Source organism: Myotis myotis, unplaced genomic scaffold (assembly GCF_014108235.1).
Source record: "Myotis myotis isolate mMyoMyo1 unplaced genomic scaffold, mMyoMyo1.p scaffold_m19_p_1, whole genome shotgun sequence".
In the NCBI taxonomy this organism is placed as follows: Eukaryota; Metazoa; Chordata; class Mammalia; order Chiroptera; family Vespertilionidae; genus Myotis; species Myotis myotis.
Window position 1 is genome coordinate 94711159 of NW_023416313.1, and position 26774 is coordinate 94737932.

Below are 26774 nucleotides of genomic sequence, written 5' to 3' on the forward strand. Positions count from 1 at the left end.
TAGGACCGAGCAAGATGGGCTGGACATGCCCTGGAGCCCTCCCGCAGTCCCTCCCTGGCTGACCAACCTTCCGTGTCCCTCCCCGGCCCCTATCATGCACCAGTGGGTCCCTCAGTCTGGCCTGCGCCCTCTCGCATTCCGGGACCCCTCAGGGAATGTCAGAGAACTGGTTTCGGCCTGACGGCAGAACGACCAGCCACTATGGTGCAAACTGACCACCAGAGGGCAGACACTCAACGCAGAAGGTGAGTGCACTCCTATAGGGGGAGCGCCACTCAGCCAGAAGCCAGGCTCATGGCTGGTGAGCGCAGCAGCAGTGGCGGGAGCCTGTCCCACCTCTGTGGCAGCACTAAGGACCCCTCGGGGGATGTCCAACTGCCGGTTTAGGCCTGCTCCCTGGCAGCCAGACATCCCCCGAGGGCTCTCAGACTGCGAGAGGATGCAGGCCAGGCTGAGGGGACACCCCCCCCCCCCCAGTGCACAAATTTCATGCACCGGGTCTCTAGTATATTATATAGATTGGTGGCTTGGACCTGGGATATTAGGAATGTTTGGGCTGTTGACAAATTATATAACAAGGCTAAAGGGAAAAAATATATAATTGAGGCTTACTGTTAGAGTTTTAGTTAGATTACTAGTAGATAGTGGTGCCATTTACCTAGAAGGAAAGACTAAGAAGGATCAAATTTGGGAAAGAATTGGTTTCTGTTTACATTCCATCCTATGAATAATTTAGAAACTCACCCTGACAATCCAGGACAACTGTAGTTGAATATTACGTATCTATATGGAGATAAAGATTTCACCAAAAAAAGTGAGTTAATTTCAGAGAAGTAAAGAAAAGCATCCAATATCCTTCTATTGCACTTCCTGGTTTGCACTTTTATTTTGGAAATTGTCATTTTTTTTAAGAGCTGTAAGAATTTTTTATTAAAATTGGAGTATAATATGAGAAAACAAACCTTCTATTTGGTAAATACAATAGATTGTTTTTAATACGTATTCCTTCCTTCCGGTGTGCTTTACTGCACATAGTGTGGAAAGCTAATAATTATGTTTAGTGGACTCACTTGCACTACAGAAAGTATTCTGGATATAATATAGTTTTGGCCACTTTTTGAAGATGGAAATTAGAAGGAGGCTGCTTTTTCTCTTTTTAGCTATGGGTACCTATCCATCCAGTTAGTTAGTTAGTTATATTAATAATTTTTTAAATCATTCATTTATTTGTTCATTAACCCAGACATCTTCTTTGGTATTTTTTCAATTGATTTCAGGGAGAGGAAGGGAAAAGGAGAGAGAGGTAGAAACATCAGTGATGAGAGAGTCATTGATCCACTGCCGCCTGCATGCCCACTACTGGGGATTGATACTGCAACCTGGACATATGCCCTGACCAGGAATTGAACCGTGGCCTCCTGGTTCATGGGTTGATGCTCAACCACTGAACCACACTGGCCGGGCTCCCTATCCATTTTTTGTTTTTTGTTAGTGTGGCATGTATTTGAAGCCAGCACTTTCATTGATTGTAGCCACTTTTCGACGTTCCTTACTATGCAGAGTAGAAACATACCAGTGGGAAATTGGAATGAGCCATTTAGCAATAACAGTAAACTGTCATCAAAGAGGTAGAGCTGTGGGCCTTTGGGACTATCCTCTGAGCTGACATTCAAGGGAAGAGTTCCTGTCTTTATAAAACTGCCATGGACAAGGAAGGAACAACAGTAGAAAAAAAACCCTGTAACGGGAACTAGCTCTGAGATTCAGGACCATTCATAATAATAAAAGGCTAGTATGCAAATGGCGGTCATGCCATGACACGTAACAACCAATCAGCAGGGACCTGAGGCTGCATGGCGCCTGGCCGGAGCGGGGGACCTCAGGCCGAGCCCCCCACCCAGCAGGGCTTGACGAGGGTGGGGCCGGTTAGGTCTGGATTTCGCCCAATGGGGGTGGGGCCAGCCGGGTCTGGATCTCCTACGATTTCGAAGCGCATGCAGGTGGGCGGGGACTTGACTCTGGGTCCCATGGCGCACCCCAGACTCTGACAAGAGGGAGATTTTCATATACATTTTACTAATTTTCTTTCATCTCTGACACTTTTATTATAGAGAAAGGGCAAATAGCAATATTAAAATATTTCCTCTAATTCCCTTTTAATATGTACGAATTTCATGCACCGGGCCACTGGTATGTCTATAAAAGGCAATAAGTGCAGAATTGAATTACAGTAAAATCTCAGTATAATGGGCTAATTCAGGGAAAGGGGTGTCTGTTAAAGCCAAAATGGACATTGTATAATAAAGTAGGTTTTCTGAATGCGTACGTTAAAAAATTGACAGTTTAGTTCGTTTACCTGTTTTTACTCATGTAGACACATTTTTGTAATTACAATTAAGTATGTATGAAGTTTAGTTTCACAGGAAAGTTTTCTACATGTATTTCAGTAATTTTAAATTTATACTGAATAGGTTTAGTAAATGTGTGCATTCACCCGTCACTAGGAGTAAACAAATACACACAGCTGGTGCATGGCTTAGCATATGTGTCAGAACCTTGGGCCAGCTGGAGTTAAAACCGTTGCAGAAAGTCAGGCCACTGGACAACAGACCCATTACCGTGTGTGATGCAGTGTGATCACATGCTAATCATTCGCCAAACATTATTTACAAGTGGTGACTCTGGGGTTTAAATATGTCCACTAGAGTTGTAGCTATGTAATATTTATTTATGTTGGAGAAATTACTAGTTTTTTTCCCAACATATGTCCTATTCACTAAAATTTGTTAAAAATAGCAATGAATTAATAACAAAACCTGTTAATTTAATTATAAACAAATCTTAGTTAAAAGCATTTTAAAATTAACAGGGTGTTGATTTTCACATATGACATTTAATCTGGAAATTTTGTCTGTTAAATCCTAAATCCATTAAATTGAGGTCTGCAAAACTGAGGATTTACTGTAGGTGAATGACAGATTTTAAATGTTTCCTGTGTCATATATAAAACCTTTCTGGACTCAGCTTTCAGATGAGATCATTTGGCTCTGCTATTGAAAAATGCAGTAGGCAGAGGCAGAAGAAGGTAAAGTTGTTGTGTGACCACATATACAAGAGTGGTTCCATCTATATATATAAAACCCTAATATGCAAATAGACCGAACAGTGGAACAACTGAACAACTGGTTGCAATGATGTGTGCTAACCACCAGGGGGCACGTGCAGGACATGACAGGCATCAGCCGCGGCAGGATGGTGGAGCAGGTGAGCAGGATTGCCAGACCAAGGCAGGGCACCGGTCGCTGTCATCGGGGTGAGCCTTTGGTGGTTACTGAAAATTCTTGGCTCCCGCATGCTGTGATCCCACCTGGTGCTCACACCTGCTGCTGACGCTGGAGCTGCTGCCCTCACCCACTGCTGGTGCCTGGCACCGGTCCTGATCACTCGACGCCATCAGTGGGTACGAACAGTGGCAGCCAGGCCCAATCTCCCCTGAAGGCTTCTCCACCTCTTCCTGCTCCTGAGGGGCGATCAGGGCAGCAGCCACCACTGGCACCTGATGCTGGCGCTGGCCCCAATCACTCCACGCCATCAGCGTGTGGGAGCAGCAGTGGGAGCGGGGCTTTTGGCAGATAGGGGACAGGGGACTACAGCAGGAGGGGCTGGGCAGGGGCGCAGAGGATGGGCCGAGACCCACCCCTGTGCCTACCTCAGCCTCATGGCCCACAGTTCCTTTCAAGGTGCACAAATTCATGCATTGGACCCCTAGTCTATAATAATAAAAGCATAATATGCTAATCAGACCAGATGTTCTTCCGGACGTCCTTCCTTCCAGACAAAGCCACAGCAGTGGTGGTGGGCAAGGCCAAGGCACTGCACGAATTTTGTGCATTGGGCCTCTAGTAAGGTATAATGGAGCTGAAAAATTCCTTTCACCTAGGGATGACATAACTGTCATAATGTCATAGTGCAATTCATTACTCACATGTTTGTGGTGAGGTTGATATAAACCTATTGGGCTGCCAGTTGTATGAAAGCATAGCACATACAATTATGTGCAGTACATTATACCTGATAATGATTATAAACAACTATGTTACAGGTTTATATATTTACTATACTATACTTTTTGTTGTTATTTTAGAGTGTACTATTTCTACTTAATTAAAAAAAGTTTGCTGTAAAACAGTGTATCATGTTATGTCATCATAACAATCTCATCTCAATTGTATTATTTGCTCTTGTGCTTGATTTAATCTCATGTTGTTTTGTACAGTAACATGCTGTACAGGCTGATAACCTAGGAGCAGCAATAGGTTTTAACTTATAGCCTGGGTTTGTAGTAGGCTATATCATCTAGGTTTCTGTAAGTACATCCTGTGATGTTTGCACAACAAAACTGCCTGACAACAAAGTTCTCAGAATGTATTCCTGTCGTTAAGTGGCATATGATTGTATTAACTCTAATATCTAATACTTGTTCTGTGATGCTTTTTAATTTTCTATGTATAGGATCATGTCATCTGTGAATATAATTAATACTAATTCTTCCATTCCAATTTGGGTTCCTTTTTTTACTTTTTCTTGACTAATTGCTTAGATTAGAATTTCCAGTACAAAGGTGTCATAAGCAGATATTCTCCTTATTAGCTTAAGGGAAAGCTTTTAGACTTTTACCATATGAGGTTAGCTATGGGCATTTCATAGATAGCCTTTATCAACTTGAGAAAGTTCCCTTCTAGTCTTAGTTTGTTTAGTGTTTTGTTATCAAACAATGTTGGATTTTATCACTTTTTCCTGCATTGAGATGGTTATGTGTATCTTCATTTTATCAATATGGTGTATTATTATTTTCATTGATTTTCATACACTGTTACACCCTTGTATTCATGGGATAAATCTACTTCACTGGGTCATGGTATATAATCCTTTTTTTATGCTGCTGTATTTGGTTTACTAGAAGTTTGTTGAGGAATTTTTCATCTATATTCATAAGAGATATTTGTCTATAGTTTTCTTTTTTTGTGGTGTTTGTCTGTCTTTGATATCAAAGTCCCATAGAATAAGTTAGAAAGCATTTCTTCCTCCTGTAGTTTTTGGAAGATTTTGAACAGGACTGTGATTTCTTTAAATGTTTCATGGAATTCACTAGGAAATCATCTAGTTTTGATGGTTGGGCTTTTCTTCGTTAGGCATTGGTGGGTGTGTGCTTTTTTTCCTGTAGTTTTTGTGTGTTTGTTTGTTTTTAATTGATCAGTCATTTCACTTGTTATAGTTCTATTCAGTTTTTCTATTTCTTCATGAGTCAGTTTTTGTGTTTCCAGGAATTTGTCTATTTTATCTGGGTTTTCTAATTGTTTGGCATACAGTTAATTGTTTTTATTTCTGTAAGAGTGTTAATAATGTCCCACTCTCACTCCTGAGTTTATTAATTTGACTCCTTTCTCTCACTGTAATATAGTTTTGTCAATTTTGTTGACATTTTCAGAGAACCAATTTTTAGCTTTGTGGTTTCTCTGTTGTTTTTCTGTTCTCTATTTAATATATCTCTGCTCCAATCTTTTTTATTTCCTTTCTCCTTCGAGCTGTGTGTTTAGTTTGCTATTGTGTTTCTAGTCCACTAAGGCAGAAAAGATTAGGTTGAGATTTTTGTGTGTGTGTCATCATTTATAGCTGTAAAATTCCTTTTGAGCACTGCTTTTTAAAAAATAACTTTTTAAATTTATTTCAGAGAGGAAGGGAGAGTGAGATAGAAACATCAGTGATGAGAGAGAATCATTGACCAGCTGCATCCTGCATGCCCCCTACTGGGGATTGAGCCCACAACCAAGGCATGTGCCCTGACTGGGAATGGAACCATGACTTCTTGGTTCACAGGTCAATGCTCAACCATTGGGCCACACCGGCTGGGTTATTATATCTTCTAGATGGATTGACCTTGATGTCATTATATAATGTCTTTGTTTGTCTCTTAAAAATTGTTTTAAAATATATTATGCCTTTATATTATGTTAATATAGACATCCCACTCTTTTGGCTACTGTTTGCATTTAATATTTTTTCTATCCATTCATTTTCTATCTGTTCGGTTCTAAAATTTGTTTCTTGTAGACACCATGTTGTTGAATCATGTTTGTTTATAATCCATTCTGGTAATCTCTGCCTTTTAATTGCAGAGTTTAATCATTTACATTTAAGTAATCACTAATAATATATATTTACTTCTGCCACTTTACTCTGTTTTCTGTATATCTTCTTTTCTTCTTTGTTTCTTAATTCCTTCTTTACTGCTTTCTTTTGTTTCAGATCTGATTTCCTAGTGTATCATTTGATTTACCTTTTGTTTCTTTTACTATAGACTTTCTTTTTTTTTTTTTTTTTTTTTTTAGTCCTTGCCATGGGAATTGTGATTAACATCTTAATTTACAGCAATCTAATTTGAATTGATACCAATTTAGTTTCAGTCATAAAAATTTCATATTCTATATAGCCCTGTTCCCCTTCCTTCTATAGTTAATGTCACACATTACATTTTTATACATAGACATATTGTTATTTTACGTGGGACATGGATTTATAATTACTGTTTTAATAGTTACTGTCTTTTAAATTGTATAGAGTAAAAATGGAGTTACTAAACAAAAGTACTTGAATATTAACTTTTATATTTATCTACATAGTTATTTTTACCAGTGTCCTTTATTTTTTCATATGGATTTTAGTTACTTTCTAGTAGTTTTTCCTTTCAGCCTGAAGGACTTCCTAGAGCATTTCTTGTAGAGCAAGTCTCTACAAGCCGTGAACTCTCAACTTTTGTTTAATTGAAATATCGTAATTTCTCTTTCATTTTTGAGGTATAGTTTTGTTGTATATAGAATTTTCGGTTAATACATATTTTTAGCACCTTATATATGACATTCTGGTACCTTCCAGTTTCCATGGTTTCTAATGTGAAACTAGCTGTTAATATTATAGAGAATCCCTTGTATATTGAGTTGCTTCTCTTGCAGCTTTCAGGATTTTCTCTGTCTTTGTCTTTCAACAATTTAGTTATAATATTCCTAGGTGTGGATCTCTTTGAGTTTATTTTACTTAGGATTTATTGAGACCCTGGATGTGTATATTTATGTCTTTCATCGAAGTTTGGAAGTTTTTAATCATTTTTTATTCAAAAAATTTTTTCTGTCCTCATCTCTCTTCTCCCTCTTGGACACTCCTTATGTTGGTACTCTTGGTGGTAGCTTACCAAGGCTCTTTTCATTTATTTATATTCTTTTCCCTGTTCCTCATATTGGTTAATCTCAATATATCTATCTAAAATTTTATAGATTCTTTCTTCTGCCTGCTTAAATCTTTTTTTGAGCCTTCTATAGAAAATTTTTTATCTCAGTTATTGTATTTTTCAAGCCAGAATTTCTCTTTGGTTCCTTTTTAAAATTTCTGTCTCTTTATTGCTATTATAAACTAGAGGCCCAGTGCACGAATTGGTGCATGGGTGGGGTCCGGCCAGCCTATGGGGGGTGGATCAGGGCCAGGCCTGTTGGGAGGAGGAGATGGCAGGAGGTTGACTGGCCAGCCCGCCCCAATCAGGGCCTTATCAGGGCCGGGCCGGCTGTGGGGAGCAGCTGCGGGCGATTGGCCGGCAGCCCCGCCCCCGATTGGGGTGGGGGGGTCGATCAGGGATCAGCAGCTGGGGGAGGGGCCATGGGAGGTTGGCTGGCCAGCCCCACTCCCGATTGGTGGGGGGGGCGATCGTGGGCGGAGCTGGCTGGGGGTAGGGGCCGCAGGCTGATCAGGGTGGTGAGGGCTGATTTGGGGTTGGGCTGGCCTTGTTGAGGGACTGTGGGCGGTGGGCCTGTTGGCCCCGCCCCCGAATGGGGTAAGGGGCCGATCGGGGGCCAGCAGCCTGGGGGAGGGACCATGGATGGTTGGCCAGCCGGCCCTGCCCCTAATCAGAGTTGGGGCGCAGATCGGGGGTGAAGCTGATTGGGGGTGGGGCCGCAGGCAGTTGGCTGGTCGGCCCTGCCCCCGATTGGGGTAGGGGTGCCATTCTTGGGTGGGGCTGGGGGGAGGGGCTGCAGGAGGTTGGCCAGCTGGCCCTGCCTCCTATTGGGGTTGGGGGGTGATCAGGGGCGGGACCAGCCGAGGGAGGCTGCAGGCTGATTGGGGTGGTTGGGGCCCATCAGGGCAGGGCTGGCCATGGGGCGGGGCTTCAGGAAGTTGGCTGCTGGCTCCGCCCCCTATTGGGGTGGGGGACGATCAGGGGAAGGGCTGGCCTGGGGGAAAGTCCGCCCTGCCCTCTATCGGGGTGGGAGAGGCCAATCAGGGGCAGGGCCAGCCAGGGGGAGGGGCCACAGGAGGTTGACCAGCCGGCCCCACCCCCTGATCGGGCCAGTTCGCTGGACACTGTGGGCGTCATAGCAGCTGGTCATTCCAGTGTTCCTGTTGCTGGCTTTTTATATATATAGATTTGGTGAAAAGTTATTTTCATACTTTCTTTAGCTCTTTGTACTTGCTCTTGAGCATATTAAAATAGTTGATTTATAATCTTTGTCTAGTAAGTCCAATGTCTGAACTTCCTCAGGGGCAGCTTCTATTTCTTTTTCCCCATGTGTGAACCAGACTTTCTTGTTTCTATGCATGCTTTATAATTTTTAATAAATACTGGACATTTTGAGTATATAATGTGGTAATTAGATTCTTCCACCACACCAGGTTTTTTTTTGTTTGTTTCTTTCTTTGGTTGACAGTGTTTGTTTAGTGGCTTTTCTAAACTAAATTTGTCAAGTATATATTCTTTGCCATGTGTGGCCACTGATGTCTCCATTTCATTAGCTTAGTGGCCAGCTAATGATTCAGCAGAGATTTCCTTAAAGGTTTGGAAAAGACTCATCCACAGTCTTTGCTAGTGGGTTCCTATATATTGTGGCATGCATTTAACCCTTAGCTAGGCAGTTTACAACTCTCCGTTAGCCTTCATTTTCTGCTTGAGCACAGCCTAACTATTAGCCAGTAGTGGGAATTTAGGGTTTTTTCAGAAGACTCTAAACACCCTTTCTGAGTAGGTACTCCTCCTTGGGTATGCACATGGCTTTTAAGGACTATGTGGGAGCTTCTCAAAAGCCTGTATTTCCAAAGCATCTTACTCCCTAATCTTTTTTCTCAAGCTTTTTGATGTGCCTATGGTATATCCCAATTGCTATCCCTTGCCCTGATTGCACCAGCTAACAAATTTGCCCTTAAATGTTTTTGACAAATGTCCTGGATGGTTGCCTCTTTGCCCTGGAAGAGTTCTATATTTGATAAAATATGGGTAGCCTTTTACACAATTTGTCAGGGAGTCAGTGACAGGCCAAACAAACAAACACAAATTTTGAGAACAAAGTCTGCTTTGATTCCTCCAGCACTGGGAACCCACACCAAGAATCTAGATTGGCATCTTCAAGACCCTACCTGATAATCAACTGCCTTTTTCTTGATCAAGCGCTTGCTTGATTGCTGTAAACCTTTTGACTGATTTTCAGAGTGCAGATAAGATTAATTTGGACAGTTTTTGCCAGATTATTTGTTGTTTCTGTGCAGGGACAGGCCCTTGGAGTTTCCTACCCTTCCATTTTAGCTGTTGTCCCATTGCATTGTTACAATTTTGACAAACATATTCCTTTCACAGTTGTTTTTTGTTTGTTTGTTTGTTTGTTTGTTTGTTTTGTGGGGTTGTTTTTTGTTTGTTTGTTTTTAAAGAATGACTATTTGTCTTTTCTTTACAGAGGTCATCCAAGTATTAACATAATTCATGTCCATCTTGCCAAAAAACCTTATCCAATTTAGAGGGAAAGAATTCTGGCAATTGAACCCAGTAGATCTCCTGATGTCTACTGGTCAAATATGGCTAATCCACCCATAACCCTTTCAAAATTATTTCTCTGCAATCCAGAGAGGTAAAAGATCTGTATAGGAGATGTATGTTCTAGCATTCAGTTCTCCAGTAGAAATATGATATAAAATGTTTTAGAAACCCTAACATATTAGGGTCTTTACCCTTAAAAATGCAATTGACTTTATTCACAATGTAGTTATGTGGATGTTTTCCATATAGTTTATCAAATCAATAAGAATGTTGTTCTCGTACCTACTGAATACCCTTTTTTTATTTTAAAAAATTCTCCACAGTATTTGTTTCTAATATTTGTGAACTCCAGAATTACTTCTGGCTACTACTTAAAAATAGATGAATTAATGGGAAACACGATATCAGAAAAACTCATGAACTTGATATGTCAAGTATACTGTGTATATAGTTATGCACCATATCATGACATTATGATCCATGATGAACTGCATATATAACAGCAATCCCATAAGATTATAATGGAGCTGAAAAATTCCTATCGTCTAGTGTTGTCATAGTTGTCCTAACATCATAGCACAATGCATTACTCACATATTTGTGGTGATGCTGGTATAAACAAGCCTACTGCTCTGCTGGTGGTATAAAAGTAGAGAACATATAATTGTGTACCATAGGGAATACTTGATAATGATAATAAATGACTATATTACTGGTTTATGTAGTTACTGTATTTTTTTTAAAAATGTTGTTCTCATTGTCTTCCCAAAGTTGTCGCCCCTTGTGAAGTGACAAAGCCCAGATCTACTAACTGAACCCAAAGAGCCAACAGAGCTCTGAATATGATGCAACATTTTCTGGGGTTTAATTCTATTTTTGTCTATTTACCAGCAGCATGAACTTAAGCAAATTACTTTAACCTCTCTCTGCCTCACCTCACCAGTAAAATGGGCCTGGTAACAACTGTCCTAATGTCATAGCTTTGTTGAAAAGATAAAAATAAGTTAATAGTCACTAAGTAATTAACTAAAATTAAATACATAAGCTAGTTTGAGGTACTGCTTGTTTAGAGCATGTCTTTGTAAGAAAAACTCTGAGGTTTTTAGTTCTATCTATTGAGAAGTGGAGCTTATTGGTGAAATAACCCTATAAGGCAAATTTTTAAGAGGAAAATAGTCAGGCAATATTGGTGTGTAGCTGAAAGGCTCGTTCCTTAGTCAGGAGAAAACTGTATCTACAGCTGGGTGCAAAACCAAAGATCATTACACATTAGAAAAACGGTCACCTAATTTAATGATCTGGGCAACTAGGAGGATGGGCCAAGGTAGTGGGAGATAAAGCTAAATTATTGGAAAAGACAATGATGAAGGCACTTGGGAGTTATTGAAGGGTTTAGAATAGAGCCATCTGGTCATATTTACATTTAGGGTACATATTGTGGGAAGAAAAGATTGGAGGATTGGGTTCAGCATGCCAAGACTGGGAGAAGGGAACTGCCTTAAGTGGCTATTAGTCATTTTTATTTTTAAGTAACTCATAGATGCTCCAAAAAGCATGTATTAATTTTGTAACACAAGAAAATATATAAAAAGTCTTACTTTATAAGAAATCTACACGTTAGGAATTTCTCAGTGTGATGTAGTCACAATTTAATACAATCTAAAATTAAAGTCCCAAATTACTATTTATTTGATACAACCTCTTTGCTCAACAAAATTCTATCACCAATTTTCAATAAATAATCATCCTTTTCTACACTATGTCACCTATTATTTAGGTATAGGGAATACATAAATTCCATTTAACAAATTAGAGTGAAAATTATAACCGTACTATCCACAAAACTTACTTGGTGCTAATTTTATAGCTCCTCAGCCCTCTACAAGTTACAGAAATATTCACACTTCAGTTGAAACTTTTAAGTTGATTGATAGTCTGTAGCAATAAATTCCAGAATATTGGTAATGGTTTATAAAGAAAAGCTTAACAGACTAATTATTATCTTACTTTGCCTCTTTTCAACTCTCTTTTAACAGCTATTTAGTCCTAGGTATACAGATTGTTTTGGTTTGGTTTTTCAGTCATTTGAACTTTTTTAGTAGTTTTAGGAATTAATTGGACAAATATTCAGCTATAAAATGAGATAAAATTTAATAAGCAACTTTATTATCATTTGTCCCACTCTGAACACGTTAGTCATTGGGATAACTTTTAAACTTAGTGGAAATAAAATTTTAATCCCAACGTGACAGTGTTCTTTGTTATTTTACTTTATTATTGTTTGTTACTGTATTTTGTAATTGCCATGTAAAGTGATGTTCTCTGAGTTTACCTGTGCACCCAAGATTACATAAAATGTAATTTTAACATCCACTTAATCCAAAGTACTCTTACTGAACTATCATGACCTTTCAAATATATTTAAACTATATTAGTAATACATACGTAGTAGGCAAATTTATTTCTGCAAACCAGATTTTAGAAACTGGATACCATTAAAAACACCCTTTAAAGTACTAAAAACAAAGTGTTAAGTACAATATACATAACACTTTTAATTATAATTATTTTGGATAAATGCATATTTAACTGCCTTCCAATAGGCATAGTTCTGACATGAATTGAGATTCCATAGGTTGTTTTTTTATGGCAAATTCAATATAAATAACAAGAAACCACATATAGTAGACCTTCAATTCAGAAACTGGCTTTAAGATTCTCAAATAAAGACCTTTGAAGGCACACAGATGTATTAATTTTTAATTTGTTTTTTTTTGATCTCTTAATTACTGAAAAAGATTTATTGGTTAATTTTAGGAAGGCAAGTGTTTGAAAAGTTTTGCCAAATACTGTCTTCTTTAAGTGACTGTATGGTAATGAAAAGTTAAGATGAGAGCCAAATTAGATTGAATAATTGTTCAGTCATGTGGGACAAGCCAGTTGCATAGCCTGACTGATTGCTCAGATTACATTGCCTGGGGTCCTGCACTTGGTTGGCTGTCTTCTCAGATCTTAACAAGGTTCTGGGAATTTCTTTTTCTGACAAAGTTTGCTTTGTGTGTTTTTCACCTCCCCCCACCACCTCCAGGATGCTTCATCTGCAGACATTAGAAAAGCATATCGTAAGCTTTCATTAACTTTGCATCCAGACAAGAATAAAGATGAAAATGCAGAAACTCAGTTTAGACAAGTAAGTGAAATATGCTATTATGTTTTGTGACAAATTTATTAAGGTTTATGGTAGAAATAGTAACTTATATGTAGAATAATTCCATTTGAAAATGAAGATGTTGTTTAGAAATATAATGTATGTATGTTTATTCAGTTTTTATAAAATATGTTTTCACCAGCATTTTTTATTTTAGAATCTCGAATTCTTGGAGTGTCGTAATTTTCTTGTCTAAATTACAGCTTTTGCTTTTAAAAAGCACATGTTAAGATAATTATTACTTTTGCATCTTTCACAAAGATTTATTTTGGTATCAAGCATTGTTAACCTTTGAAGGTTCTACTAAAAACAAAAAAATGTTACCTATAATTAAGGTCTTACCTGTTCATTTTACTTATGAGCACATAGGGTTTTCTGCATGTGCATTATGGCGTGTTCACCTTCTTAAGTGATTTCTTATAGTTGAGAGTATTTTTATTTTAAAGTAATGCTTCTGTTTTAGTTGGTGGCCATTTATGAAGTTTTAAAGGATGATGAACGAAGGCAGAGGTGAGTATTCATTTCTGTTTTTGAATTATGATGTCTCAGTTTATACAGGGGAAAATTGTCTCATTAAGCAGTTTATTTATTATAAGTTAGTATTTTATTTTTCCAAAGTATGCAGTGTTTTTAAAATGTATATTTAGAGTTACTTAATATGAAAATTTTCGCTAGGTTGATTCAATACTTATAGTCTTCAGGATCATGAGTCAGAATATTAGCAAGTTGTGGCTTCATTAGGTAAGATGTTTAACAAGTGTCCAGGCCCTGGGAAATACAAACACCACTTGACTTCAGACAAATGTCCACTCATTTTTTATATGTCAGTAATAGCTCTCATCTGTGCCTGGTGGTCCCTTTTTGTTCTTTCCTATTCCTTAAATGTTTTGGAATTTGACTAAGTGATATTCAAGTTACTACCATCTCGATGTTTCCTCACTCACAAAATAATAAACCCAATTTTTGGGTGAGAGAACAAACTTATAGGAGTATGTAGAAGGTAGGAATGAAGGAAAAATATTTGCTTCTTTCTCATTTCTTTTGTCCCCTTCCCTTCCCTTCCTCTGCTCCAGTGATTCTGCGTTTAGGGTTAGTTAGTGGAGGCAACCCCTCACTTGGAGACGCCTCTGTGCCCCCTTCGGAGAGTAGTAATATGTTTATACAGCAGTTCGTAGTGCCAGTGATTTAAGAGAGACTGCAGAGAGGCTCCTCTTCTCTACTTCAGAATGTGTGGAATGTAGACAGTATTGCAATGGGCTTCAACGTGTTTTCAGTCAAACCCACAGTAAGAAATACATTTGCATCATGCCTCAGGTCAGACAGACAGACACAGTGAAACAAAAACTTCACAAAACACTTTTTGTATGTGTGAAACAGACTGATATTTTCTATTTTAGGTTAGGCTAGACTAGTCATTTTTCTTTTTAAAACAATGCTGGTTGTCATCCACTAAATTGATTTCATGAGTCACTAGTGGGCCACAATCTGCAGTTAGAAAATGCTCTTCTACACTAAAAGAGTACCTTTAAAGAAAAAAGTAGGTATTTGAGATTTTAGGCTAAGGCCAGCAAATATGGGTGTTAATATATCTTAAAGATAACCCCCCAGAATGATGCTTTGTGGCATTCTAAATCTTTCTTCAAATATATTGTCTGGAATTATTCTATATCCTAAAATGTTAGCTATCGCTCTTGGTCCTCATCCTAACTCTTTAATTTGAATACCTCAGTTTGTCAGATTGCAAAGCAAGGATTCAAGATATTCTCTTGAAGTGCTCTTTGCTTTATAACAAGGGCTGGCATTGGTCCAGACACCATAGCCAGCATTCCTCTGGTTTGAGATAATCCATAGTGTTGAAAGAGTCCTAGAAGTATGTTGAAAGAAGTGTTGGTCATTCTGCGCATATTTTCTAGTTGGTTTCTGTCAGTGAGCCCCAAGTTTTGTTTTACACAGGAAGAATGTGTCTGTAAAGATAGCTTTATTTAGTCTCCCTACATCTTTGGCATCAGATTTTGGCTTTTTGTTTGTTGTTTTCTTAAAAGTTAGTAAACTTTGTAACAATTTCTTTCAATTGCTGAAATTATTTCTCTCTTTTCAGAACAAATCACTTCTTATTTATAGACTCATCTAACATTTTCTTTTTAGGGTTAGTTTCCTTTGCATTTCTTTTAGAGTGTGAATGGAAACAATGGATCTGACAGTTATACACACAACTGTAGTATTTATACCCCTTTAGGGACAAGTAGCTCTTTGGTAACTGGTTTCCCCTGAGGCAAAAGTCTTAACTAATCAAGCTAAGAATCACTCCTCTAAAGCTTGTGCCTCAGGCCAGGTGACCTATGACTATTTAAACATATAGACCAAATCACCTCTACAATCACCTAATGTTTATAATTCCTTTAGGGGGAAGAAAAAAAATGTTTTATCTTCTAAAAGAAGATTGTCTTACACTGGTAAAAAAAAATTTTTTTGGTATCCCAATTATTATAAAAATATTCGTTAAATACATGCTTTTAAATATGTAACTTACAGGAATTGCGATTTGGAAAATTGTCATAGACATGTTTTCCTATTTATTTTCCTTACATAATCGTGTTTCACTGAAATCAGGTGCATTATTTAAATTTTGGTAGAAAAGGGGATAGCAGTGAAATAAATAAAGTAGCAAACTGGATAACCTTTTTATTTTTTTAAGGAAAAAACAAACTTTATTTTTTTATTTTTTTTTTAATATATTTTATTGATTTTTCACAGAGAGGAAGGGAGAGAGATCGAGAATTAGAAACATCGATGAGAGAGAAACGTCGATCAGCTGCCTCCTGCACATCTCCCACTGTGGATGTGCCCGCAACCCAGGTACATGCCCTTGACCGGAATCGAACCTGGGACCCTTCAGTCCACAGACCGACGCTCTATCCACTGAGCCAAACCGGTTTCGGCACAAACTTTATTTTATTTTTAAACAGCCTTTATTTCGATATAACTTGTGTACCATAAAAGTCACTTATATGAAGTATACAATTCAGTGATTTTTGTGAATTTACAGAGTTGTGCAAACCACCACAATCCAGTTTTAGAACATTTCTATTACCTCAAAACACTTCCTCTAGTTCATTTGCAAGCAATCCCCACTCTGACCCCTACCCTAGGCAATCACTGATCTTTTTGTATCTATAAATTTATCTTTTCTGGACATTTCATATTAACGAAATCGTGTACTATGTAGTCTTTTACACCTAGGTTCTTTCTGTTAGCACAATGTTCTTGAGATACCTCCATATTGTAGCATATACCAGTAGTTCATTTCTTTTTTACTGCTGAATAGTATTCCATCTACCACTTCTCTTTATCCATTCACAAACTGGTAGACATTTAGTTTGTTTCCACTTTTTGGCTATGATGCACAATGCTGCCATGAATATTCACATATAAGTCTTTGTGCGCACAGATGTTTTTCATTTCTCTTGGGTAGATTCCTAGGGATGCAATTGTAAACAAACTTATAAGCCTTTTTTTCTCTCAAAGGCATCAGCTATAGTGTGAAAATAACATGTTTTCCTGGTTAGTGTAAGGAAGCCTAACATAGTAGCCCTTTTTAAACTCCTTAGGTAATTTGCTTATTGGGGGAAATAACAGCTCAGCTTTGTTTGTTCATAAATTTCTATACAAGCCCTGAGTATTAGCTGAAATAAAGTACTGAGTAGATACGAATCATTTATTAAACATATACACTAGAATGTGCTGTGGTAATATTAGCATATTTACTTTTGCTTAAAGTCTATTATAAATTTTTAACTGATACTCTTTTGCTAACCCAGTTGTACAACTTTAATATTTTTGTCTATTTTATGGTACTATATTGGTAAAAGTTGAGTGTTGTTTTTTAGTTTACTAAATAAAATCATATTTTATTTACAAATCCAATGATGAAAACTATAGTTATCTCAACCTTAATCTGCTAAACTTCTACAAATCCATTACCAGTTATTGTAAATTTGATTACAGGTGTGTTTGAATAAAAATAAACATTAACCTGCCAGTCGGCGTGGCTTAGTGGATGAGCTTCGACCAATGAACCAGGAGGTCACGGTTTTATTCCCAATCTGGGCACAAACCCAGGTTGCGGGCTCCATTCCCAGTGTGGGGTGTGTAGGAGGCAGCTGATCAATGATTCTCTCTCATCTTTGATGTTCCTATCTCTCTTTCCCTCTACCTTCCTCTCTGATATCAATAAAAAATAATTTTTTAATTTATAATAATAATGAAAACATTAACCTGAAATTAAGAAATTTTAATATTTTCCTCAATTAGAAGATATAAGACATTTATTATATACAATATATATAAAGTGCTGTGTACCATGGTTTTGGATAGATATATGTGTGTGTGTGTGTGTGTGTGTGTGTGTATTTATTTATTTATTTTAATAAAGGAGAGTAAGGTGAATTAAATTAGATGTGTTTCCTGTTTGTGATCTTTGTACAATTGATTTTTACTCTAAGGTTCAAAGTGTGATGTAAGTGATGTTGCTTTATTGTTTAAAGCTAAAAATTTAGTATGATAGAAAATTCATACTTTAGGCAAATGATAGATTTATTTACATATTTGTTTTCATAATATACACGTTTTCTATTTTAGTTTCATAGTTACTGTTTTATATTTCAAAATAAGCTGTTTTAAATTTACATTAATTTTTTATCTCCTGATAATTTAAATATTTTTAGATTTACTTGCTTTCCAATGTTTATATTAGGCTAAATATATGTGAAGAATTGCAGAATGTAGAATGGGACTCACTAATGATTATGTAACCATTATTTTATGTCCATCATGTACATTTTAAGAACATCAAACAAAGTAAACGTATATTAGACCATATGTCGGATGCATGGAATTGATCAATTAATGTTTTAATTTCCAAGATAATGCCTTTATAGTTCCATATGGTTTTTTGCATTAATTATATTTTCATCATAGAGATTTACTTTTCTGTTTTTTTTAGAACGCATTGATGCATGTATACATTCTTAATCTGCTTTTAACAAAATGTTAAGAGCAGTTTGTATGAGCTGGGTTATAGAACATTTTAAGTGTTAATGTGTTAAATAAAGAAAAGCATACCATAGTGATTTTTAAAATGTTATGTGTTGTCAACACATTTTTTTCTTAAATAACATATGAATATAGTATTTGTATATTTTTAAAAATATCTTTGTTTTCAGTATTTCAGAAAAGCAGTGATTTATCTTTTAACAGCATATATTCTAAAAAACAGACTATAATGGAAACTACCTTTCCTTAAAATGGCCAGGCCTGTGATCCATAATGTTCATTGATAATAAAATCAATAGAGCATTGATTCTAAGCTTAATACTTGGAGACTGTTGTTTAGAGTGGCAGAAACAGCCTAGTAAATATCCAGTTCTGTTAAATGTGATCAGTGCATGAGAGGTTTTGCTGTCTTAAATTGGGCTGTACACTGAGTACAGTTTATATGTGGGATAGAAAATAGTCGCTGTTAAGAGAGATGTATTTCATCAATGGTAGTGATAAAATATTTGATATAAAATTCATAACTGTGAGTCCTGCTGTGTTTTCTTTCAGTACAGATCAAATTTAATACTTAGTAATGCTGTTAGGTAATGGTTGCTACTTTCTTAGGTGCTCTTTATTAATAACCACACTTTTTTCATGAAGTTATTTCATGGGAGAGGTTAGTTGAAAATAATGATTTTTATAGTCACCTTTTGTTCCCCTCAACAAATCTGAAGTGCATTATAGATTTAGAATAAATTCAAGACTTAACATTCATTGGATTTCATTCAATTGTTGTCATCTTGCGTTATAGCACTTGAAACCTTTTTACCAATCCATTTGTAATTTAAAATGAGTCCATTTTTACAAAGATAGATTTAAATATAAATTTTTGAGGAAAGGAATGATAGCTTTTGATGAACTCATATTATTGTTTTTCTATTCGTGTTCAAGAATTGCTATAATATTGAAAAAGAATATTTAAATATTGAAATTTTTCTGGTCCAGCCACTACACAACATTTTAATTTGTAGACTCTTGTACACAATTTGTCTTTTAAGAGTTCGGTACTAATTAATTTCCTTTGCTCTAAACATTAGTTATTATGATGTCTATTGTTATTAATAATTTAAGTTGATTAAATCAGGTTTTCTAGATTTGCTAATAAAATATATTTTGAATTTATAATCACTATTTTTCTGCAGAAAAAAAGTTGCCTGTAATAAGTCCTCTGCTTTATTTTTTAAGCATATTTCCAAGGTATCAATTTAATAACTATAAAAGTAGCTACTGCAGTTGTTGCATTTAAATTGATTTACATGTCAAGACTGGCAGTTTAGCAGCTGCGCTATTATTCTTAGATCGGTCAATTTACTTGAGAAAAACCTACTACTGAGTGCTACTGACCTGCCTGACAATATAGGCCCTATTTCTATTCCTGTAATTAGGCATGCGACTAACTCAGAATATTTTTAATTAAAATATTTTGGTCAATGTGTTGCACCAAATTAGGCCTTTCAGTGAAGATTTAATTCTGGAAATAGTGTGATTAGAATATTTAATGAGTTGTGTTCCACTAAGATTAACAGGTTGTGTGTTTGAACGAACAGTGTTTGTGACCATTTTGAGTTTTACAATCCTAAGTGCTATTCCTGATTTTTAACCTTAAAAACATTTGCCACAATAACTGTCTGACAGGTATATTTAAATTTAACTGAAGTTTTATTCTAAAGAAAGCTGATTTAAATGCATTTTTAGGAAAGCTTTTATTTATGATCTCCCCTCCAGCAAAGCCAAAAGTGAGAAAATTGCCACTTAAATGTTTGCAAATAAACAGTTTTATTTAGAAATCTGACATAAGCATAGGTTGTTTACACATCTCTAATTTGGCATTTTTTAAATTCTCTAACATAATGTGAGTAATACAAAATTAAAAGAGGCTCATTTTATAGGCTTTTACATTATTAAGAAGTTTTGATAAAATAATATATTTATTTCAACCTTGAACCATAGTACAGAGGTGGCGGAAGAAAGCATTGACTAGAAAATTTACCCTGAATTTGATTCAATTAATGTATAATTCATGGTAACAAATAGAGCTCTTATCTTGATTTCACCCCCCCAACCCCCACTCCCATTGAGATCCTTCCTTTTGTTGCTGACTTCATGGTGGGGCCTTTACAGCAGACTGTGATAGAGATAGACTGTATGGCACCTTTAGTTTAGATGGCATTCCAGAAGTCGCATCATTGGGGTCTCATAAAAATACAAGCTCTGGTGTCCACAATTATTACTATGCACCCCTTTGAAGGCTGTCTGCGACTGGACCTACACACAGTGCTTTCAATTTATAGGCTGTTGTAATGCTGATAATTTACATAAATGTTATCTATTTTGGAGAAATTATTTTCTTTTTTCTCTTTTTAAATATGGATACAAATAAAGTTTTTTTATTTCAAACTTTCCTTGAAAAACTGTTATATTTGCTACTGTAGGTATGATGATATTCTGATCAATGGACTTCCAGATTGGCGACAGCCCGTATTCTACTACAGGCGGGTGAGAAAAATGAGCAATGCTGAGCTGGCATTACTTTTGTTCATTATCCTCACAGTGGGTCATTATGCTGTGGTGTGGTCAATCTACCTGGAAAAACAACTGGTAAGTATTGGTAATAAATCAAATGATCCTAGCCTCCTTAATTTTATATGGAATTTCAAACATTTATTTTTCAACTGATAAAAAGTTCAATGTTTTTATAAATCTCATTTTAATAGTTTTGTGCTCAGTAGTTAGTGTTTGATATGTTTCTAAGTCAAGAATAGCCTAGGTTATAAGAAAATATCCTTCTTTTTAAAAATGTGACTTTGAGTTTGTTATAAAATTTTGTGAAGATCCCCAATATCTAACTGAAAATTAGAAGGTAGAAACTAGAGCCATTTTTCTTAATGATCACCTTCCAGATAAAAATATTTTTCATGTAAAAATGATTTTAGAAATTTTGTGTCACAGGCTCTCATATAAACAATGTTTACTTTAAAAGTTTTTAACTAAGACTTGAAATTAGTATAATTGCATGATTCATAGATCAGTTGGTTAAAAGGTTATTACATTTTTCTTAGTCTAATACATTCTACTACATAGTATATTCTACTGTGGATAGCTGCATGCTGACAATAAACATTTATCAGATTTAGCATCTGTTTACTCATTCTTTTTGAAGTAACATTACTAAAGTTGATGAACGAGAAAAAGTTGAATGCTTTCTCTGCTTAGAAAACTTTGATTGCTATGGAGATAGACATGACTGACAGTGCTAAACTTCATGTGTGTTTAAGGACTGGATACTATGACAACAGTTATTGTTAAAGATTGATGATTTTACTTAATCATGTTGGACCCTACATACATTTGCATAAATGTTCCCTTATAATGTTTACCCTTCACAGTAGACTCTTGATAACATTTGAAAAGTACATGTTAATGATAACCTGTAACTATAATTCTTTCCACATTAAGGATGAACTGCTTAGTAGAAAAAAAAGAGAAAAGAAAAAAAAGACAGGTGGCAAGAGTGCGGATTTATCAAAACTTGGTGCTTCAGAAAAAAATGAAAGGTAGGACCATATAATAATATTTTATAATTTGAAACTTTTAAAATATTTCTTTAATGTGATCCAGTTTCAAATGTATATCCATTTCAGATATGCTAACATTTACATCTGTAGTAGGGTTTTTAAAAGACTAATAATATGACATATTAGTTTATGAGACAAGTTCTGATCTTAAGCAGAAGTGCTACAAGTTTTTTCCCTTTGTGACGTGTTAATATATATTTAAGTAATTAAACTTCCAAGTTCTTATAGTTTAAAATTTGTAGACTGAACTTTAGAAACAGTATTACTAGACAAATCTACCATTTAGTGTTTCGTTCAGGAGTGACAATATGTATAGAGGCAGTGATATGCAGTATACTCTGAAAGATACTACCATTTCTTCTATCGATTCATAGAAAGAAATAAAGGGTTTAAATAGTTCACACAGCAGGACAGAAATGGATCAATGTGAAATGGAGATCAGAGACTATTCTGCATGTCTTCTGTTCTGATGACATCAGTGAGTAATGCTTCAGTGAACTGCAAATGACATTAATTTTTATCTATTGGTTTGTTTATGCTACAGTCTTCATATCTGCTTGTCAGCACTGGGGAACACTCTGATGATGTTTAGTCTTTTATAGCTGAAGTAATCATAAGGTTTAAGAATTCATTTTGCAGAACTAATGAAAGTCTAGGTTGGAAAGAGATCTTTTGTTTCTTTATCTTTATAACTTGATTAGGAGTCTCCTTTTCCAAAATCTTAGCTTTCTCTTACTTGCTATACATACTGCATTTATTGTAACTACTGTATTTTGTGATAGAATAAGTCAGAATAAATGATAACCAACATAAATATTTCGTTGAAAATTTCTTTTTTGTTGAAAGTCATTCAAAACAGAAATTATGATCTTTATAAAAATATTTTGTCTCCCAACTTTCTGTTTATATTTTGCTTCTTTGCTTTTGTTTTCCCTTTAGGTTACTGATGAAACCACAATGGCATGATTTGCTTCCATGCAAGCTGGGGATTTGGTTTTGCCTTACACTAAAAGCATTGCCTCATCTAATCCAGGTAAAATGTACCTCTTTCATATAATATTAGATGCTTTCATTTTAATTATTCATGAAATAATTTATGCTCACATTTGCTTGCTGAATGCTGATGTACAGTGGATGTGTCTAATGTTGATTGAATTGAATAGTATTTTTGTATACCTAATTTAGAATGGTTCTAAAATAATTTAGTTATCTATTCTTATAACTCTTACATTGCTTTTAGGACACCTTAGAATTCCAAAACACTGGAAAAATGGGGTGGAAATGCTCTCTATAGAACAAACACAAAAGCAACAAAAATTTAATCTGCTGTTATCTTTAAGGCAGTCAGTAAAAAAGAACAGGGCTCAAATAGCTTGTCACACACTATTGTAGTAGCAGTTAAGTATATAGTATAAGAGAAAAGTTAACAGGAGCATCTCATTATGCAAAAATGTAGTTTTCCATTTTATTTGTAACTTTGGAGTGAAGATATTCTGTCTTAAGTGAAGATAATCAAAGTTTCTGTGCTAGTCTTGATCAATCATAGAATGTGGGTACATGTTATATTTATATGCCAATTTTTATTTTTTTGTTAACACACAAAAGCATATTTTGTTAAATTATTACTTTGCTAAGTACAATTATTGCATCTGGTTAGAAAATTCCCAAAACATAAATATAATATTTGAAAGTATGTATAATAATTTTGGTGTACAAATTTTGAGGGTGTAATTTTTAAAAGGAAATTTTTCATTTCAGAAAATAAATATTTAGATAAATCTAGAGAGCCAGATAATTTTTACCCAGATTTACCCACATTATGTTTCATATATCAGAACTGCTTTTCCTAATTGTTTAAGGCAATGAATGCCTCCAACTTCTGCATTTTATTCTCCTTTATCCTCTCATAACAAAAATTTTGTATTTGAAGGGAAATGAACTAAAGATCACTAATATGTTTGTTCCTAGCTTTTGAGAAATTATTTACCAGTTTTCTATCAAAATAGTTTACCTTAATACTTATTGCTTATTGAAGCATATATTTTGGTTACAGTTAGTAGAGGAAATTGAAGTATTTTGGTAAATGTAAAAGCTTTTGTTTTTAAGTTGTTTAGCATATTATGTTGTTTATTTTAATAAAATCCTCAATCCTTGTATGGCATATATATAAGAGTTAATAAGAGGGAAGGTATATATGTCATGCTGGTTTGTTTGTTTTTTATGAGAAGATGTGACAGAAAAATATTTTAAGACATATTTTCTTATGTTGGAGGTTTTTTGAGTGATTATTTTTTGCCAGCTTTAGCATCTGTGCAGTAGGCAAACCGAAGTGTTGATGAATTTAAAAGTATAGTCAGATGACATTATAAATAGAATATCACATAAAATGTCTATCTGAAACACTTCTTTGTAATTCTAATTTAAGTCATTTGAAACAAAGTTTATTTGGTAAAAATAACGTATTTCTGGTTAACATTTAGGGTCATTTGCAGAAATAGAACCAATATGTTAAGATGGTTTAGATTTACAAATTGTTATTTTAAATTACCGGTCTGTGGTATCTAGACCTGACATACTAAGTGTTTTGCCTCATCATAAATTTGTAGGAAACTTATAAGAAATAAGGAATTTTACAAAAAATGCTGTCGTTTCTTTAGAAACTCTGTTTTCTTAAACTGTTAGATCAGTTTGACTTTTACAGTTTTCACTTGGTGATACCTGTTGCCTTTCAGTTTTGAGATGCAAAGCGATTGATTTTTAAAACCTTTGTACCTAATTTTTACAATTTTGGTCTAATTATTTCTTCCTCATAAATGCATTCCAAGAAGAAAAGATGAGACAATTTTTCTTTGTGTAAGCAAATACTAGATATTTTATTTCTGCTTTGAGAGCATACTATTAGTTTTTCTCATGTTCACTAGCAATGTAATATAGTAGACTCTGATATAAATTGTAATTGTCAAAATATTTTAGATATAGAAACATAGCTTATGTTTTCATAAGCATCAGCAAAGCAATACTGAATAGTTGCTGTTAGGATTAGATTTTTGTCTGATTTTTTTTTCAGTCTGCTGTAACCTTTGTATTAATTTCTCTTGCATAAAATTGTGTAATGTGAATACATGTGTCTTATCTGCAACATTGTAGTTTTTATGTGACACTTCTGAGATCTTCTTAAATAAGTTATTTATGAAATTTAAAAGAAACCCTCTTTACCTGAAGCAGTTTGGGTTGCTAATTGGTACATTGTCAAAAGAGAGCCCTAAGTATAAAAAATGATACACACAATTTTAAACATTGTAAGCTTGTACTTTAAATTTATTAATCACTCCTGTGATATAGGGCCATTATTTATTTTTAAATAGGAGTCCTCTTTCTTGCATAAACCATACCTATAATCTTGGCTTCTTTAAGGACGATTTTCACTTAATACCTTTAAAAAAGGATTAAACTAGACACTTGTGAGCAATGTAGTTGTATAATCCTTAGAGATTTTTATGACTTTCCCCAGTCTTTCCTAATTGATTTACGTATAGTTAACAGCATTTTTAGCAACTCTTTTTTTAAAAAAATGTTTTTATTGATTTTTAGAGAGAGATAGTAACATCGATGAGAGGGAAACATAGATTGGCTGCCTCCTGCATGCCCCTCACTGGGGATCGAGACTGCAACCCTGGCATGTGCCCTGATGGGGAATCAAACCAGCGACCTCTTGGTTCATAGGTTGATACTCAACCACTGAGCCACACTGGCCTGGTTGTAGCAATTCTTCTATTGAACTTTCCAAAGCATCCAGTTGGTTTTCATAGAAACAACTCATTTTTACTCACTTTTCGTCTTTTTTAATGTAATATTTAATTGAATATTTGATATGTCAAGCTTTTTGTGATTATAACTTTCAAAAAATAGCTGGTTCAATAAAAAAGTATTAAACATCAGAACAAGACACTATAACGGGCAATAGAGATGAATATTTCTTCTAGGATCTTACAGTCAGATTAAACAACACATGAATTAAAATAATTATACAATATGGTATATAAGCTTCACAAATGTAGTATAAACAATGATTTCTGTAAATGTTCAGACAAGATTGTCTCTATTTGGGATGGCAAAGGAAAACTTAAAAAAGGAGCTAGCCCTGTACCAAAAGTTGCTGGTTCAATTTCTTATCAGGGCACATGCCTGAGTTTTGGCTCTATCCCCATTAGGGGGCATGCAGGAGGCAGCCTATCAATGTTTTGCTTACACATCAATGTTTCTCTCACTCTCTTTCCCTTCCTCTGTCTCAACATCAATTTTTTAAAAATATTAGAAACATAAAAATCAAAAAATAAAAAGAGAAACTACATGAATTGAGTCAGGAAAGATGAGTAAGATTCTTGACAATGAAGTGCCCACTTTGTGTATTAGGTAGTGTACAAAAATAATTTCATAGACAGTAGTTTTAATACAGTCATACAGTAAACCCTTGATTTTGTGGGCCTTGATTTAATGGACTTTGGATTAACGGACAAAATTTCCAGTCCGTATGTCATATGTGAAAATTAACAGCCTATTAATTTTAAAATTCTTTTAACCAAGATGTGCTTGTAATTAAATTAACGGGTTATTTTTTATTAATTCACTGTTATTTTAAACACATTTTAGCAAATAGGCCATATATTGGAAAAAACACTGTAGTAATTTTGCCAATATAAATAAATATTACATATCTACAACTATAGTCTACATGTTTAAATCCAGGAGTCACCACTGGTAAACAACGACTGGTGAATGATTAGCATGTGGTTGTGAGTGGTAATTAGTTCTGTTGTTGTGTGGCATGAGGTATGCTGGCCAACAACGTATGCTAAGTCACTCCCCAGCCGTGTGCATTTTTTTACTCCAGTGACTGTTAAATGCATGCATTTACTAGCCTATTCAGTATAAATTTAAAATTACTGTAATACATACAGAAAACTTTTCTGTGAAATTAAACTTTTCATACATACTTAATTTTAATTACACAAAAGTGTCTACATAAGTAAAAACAGGTAAACTAATT

At 35.2% G+C, this 26774-nt stretch overlaps 1 protein-coding gene across 2 annotated transcripts in view; it reads left to right on the top strand.

Moving 5' to 3' along the window:
* DNAJC1 (DnaJ heat shock protein family (Hsp40) member C1) overlaps positions 1 to 26774 on the top strand; it is a 207247-nt gene that overhangs the window by 71233 nt on the left and 109240 nt on the right. For both annotated transcript variants that reach the window (XM_036345225.1, XM_036345234.1), the window contains exons 2-6: positions 12936 to 13037; positions 13519 to 13565; positions 20585 to 20750; positions 21609 to 21706; positions 22667 to 22760. In XM_036345225.1, the coding sequence (XP_036201118.1) occupies positions 12936 to 13037; positions 13519 to 13565; positions 20585 to 20750; positions 21609 to 21706; positions 22667 to 22760 (507 nt within the window). The remainder of the gene's footprint in view (positions 1 to 12935; positions 13038 to 13518; positions 13566 to 20584; positions 20751 to 21608; positions 21707 to 22666; positions 22761 to 26774) is intronic.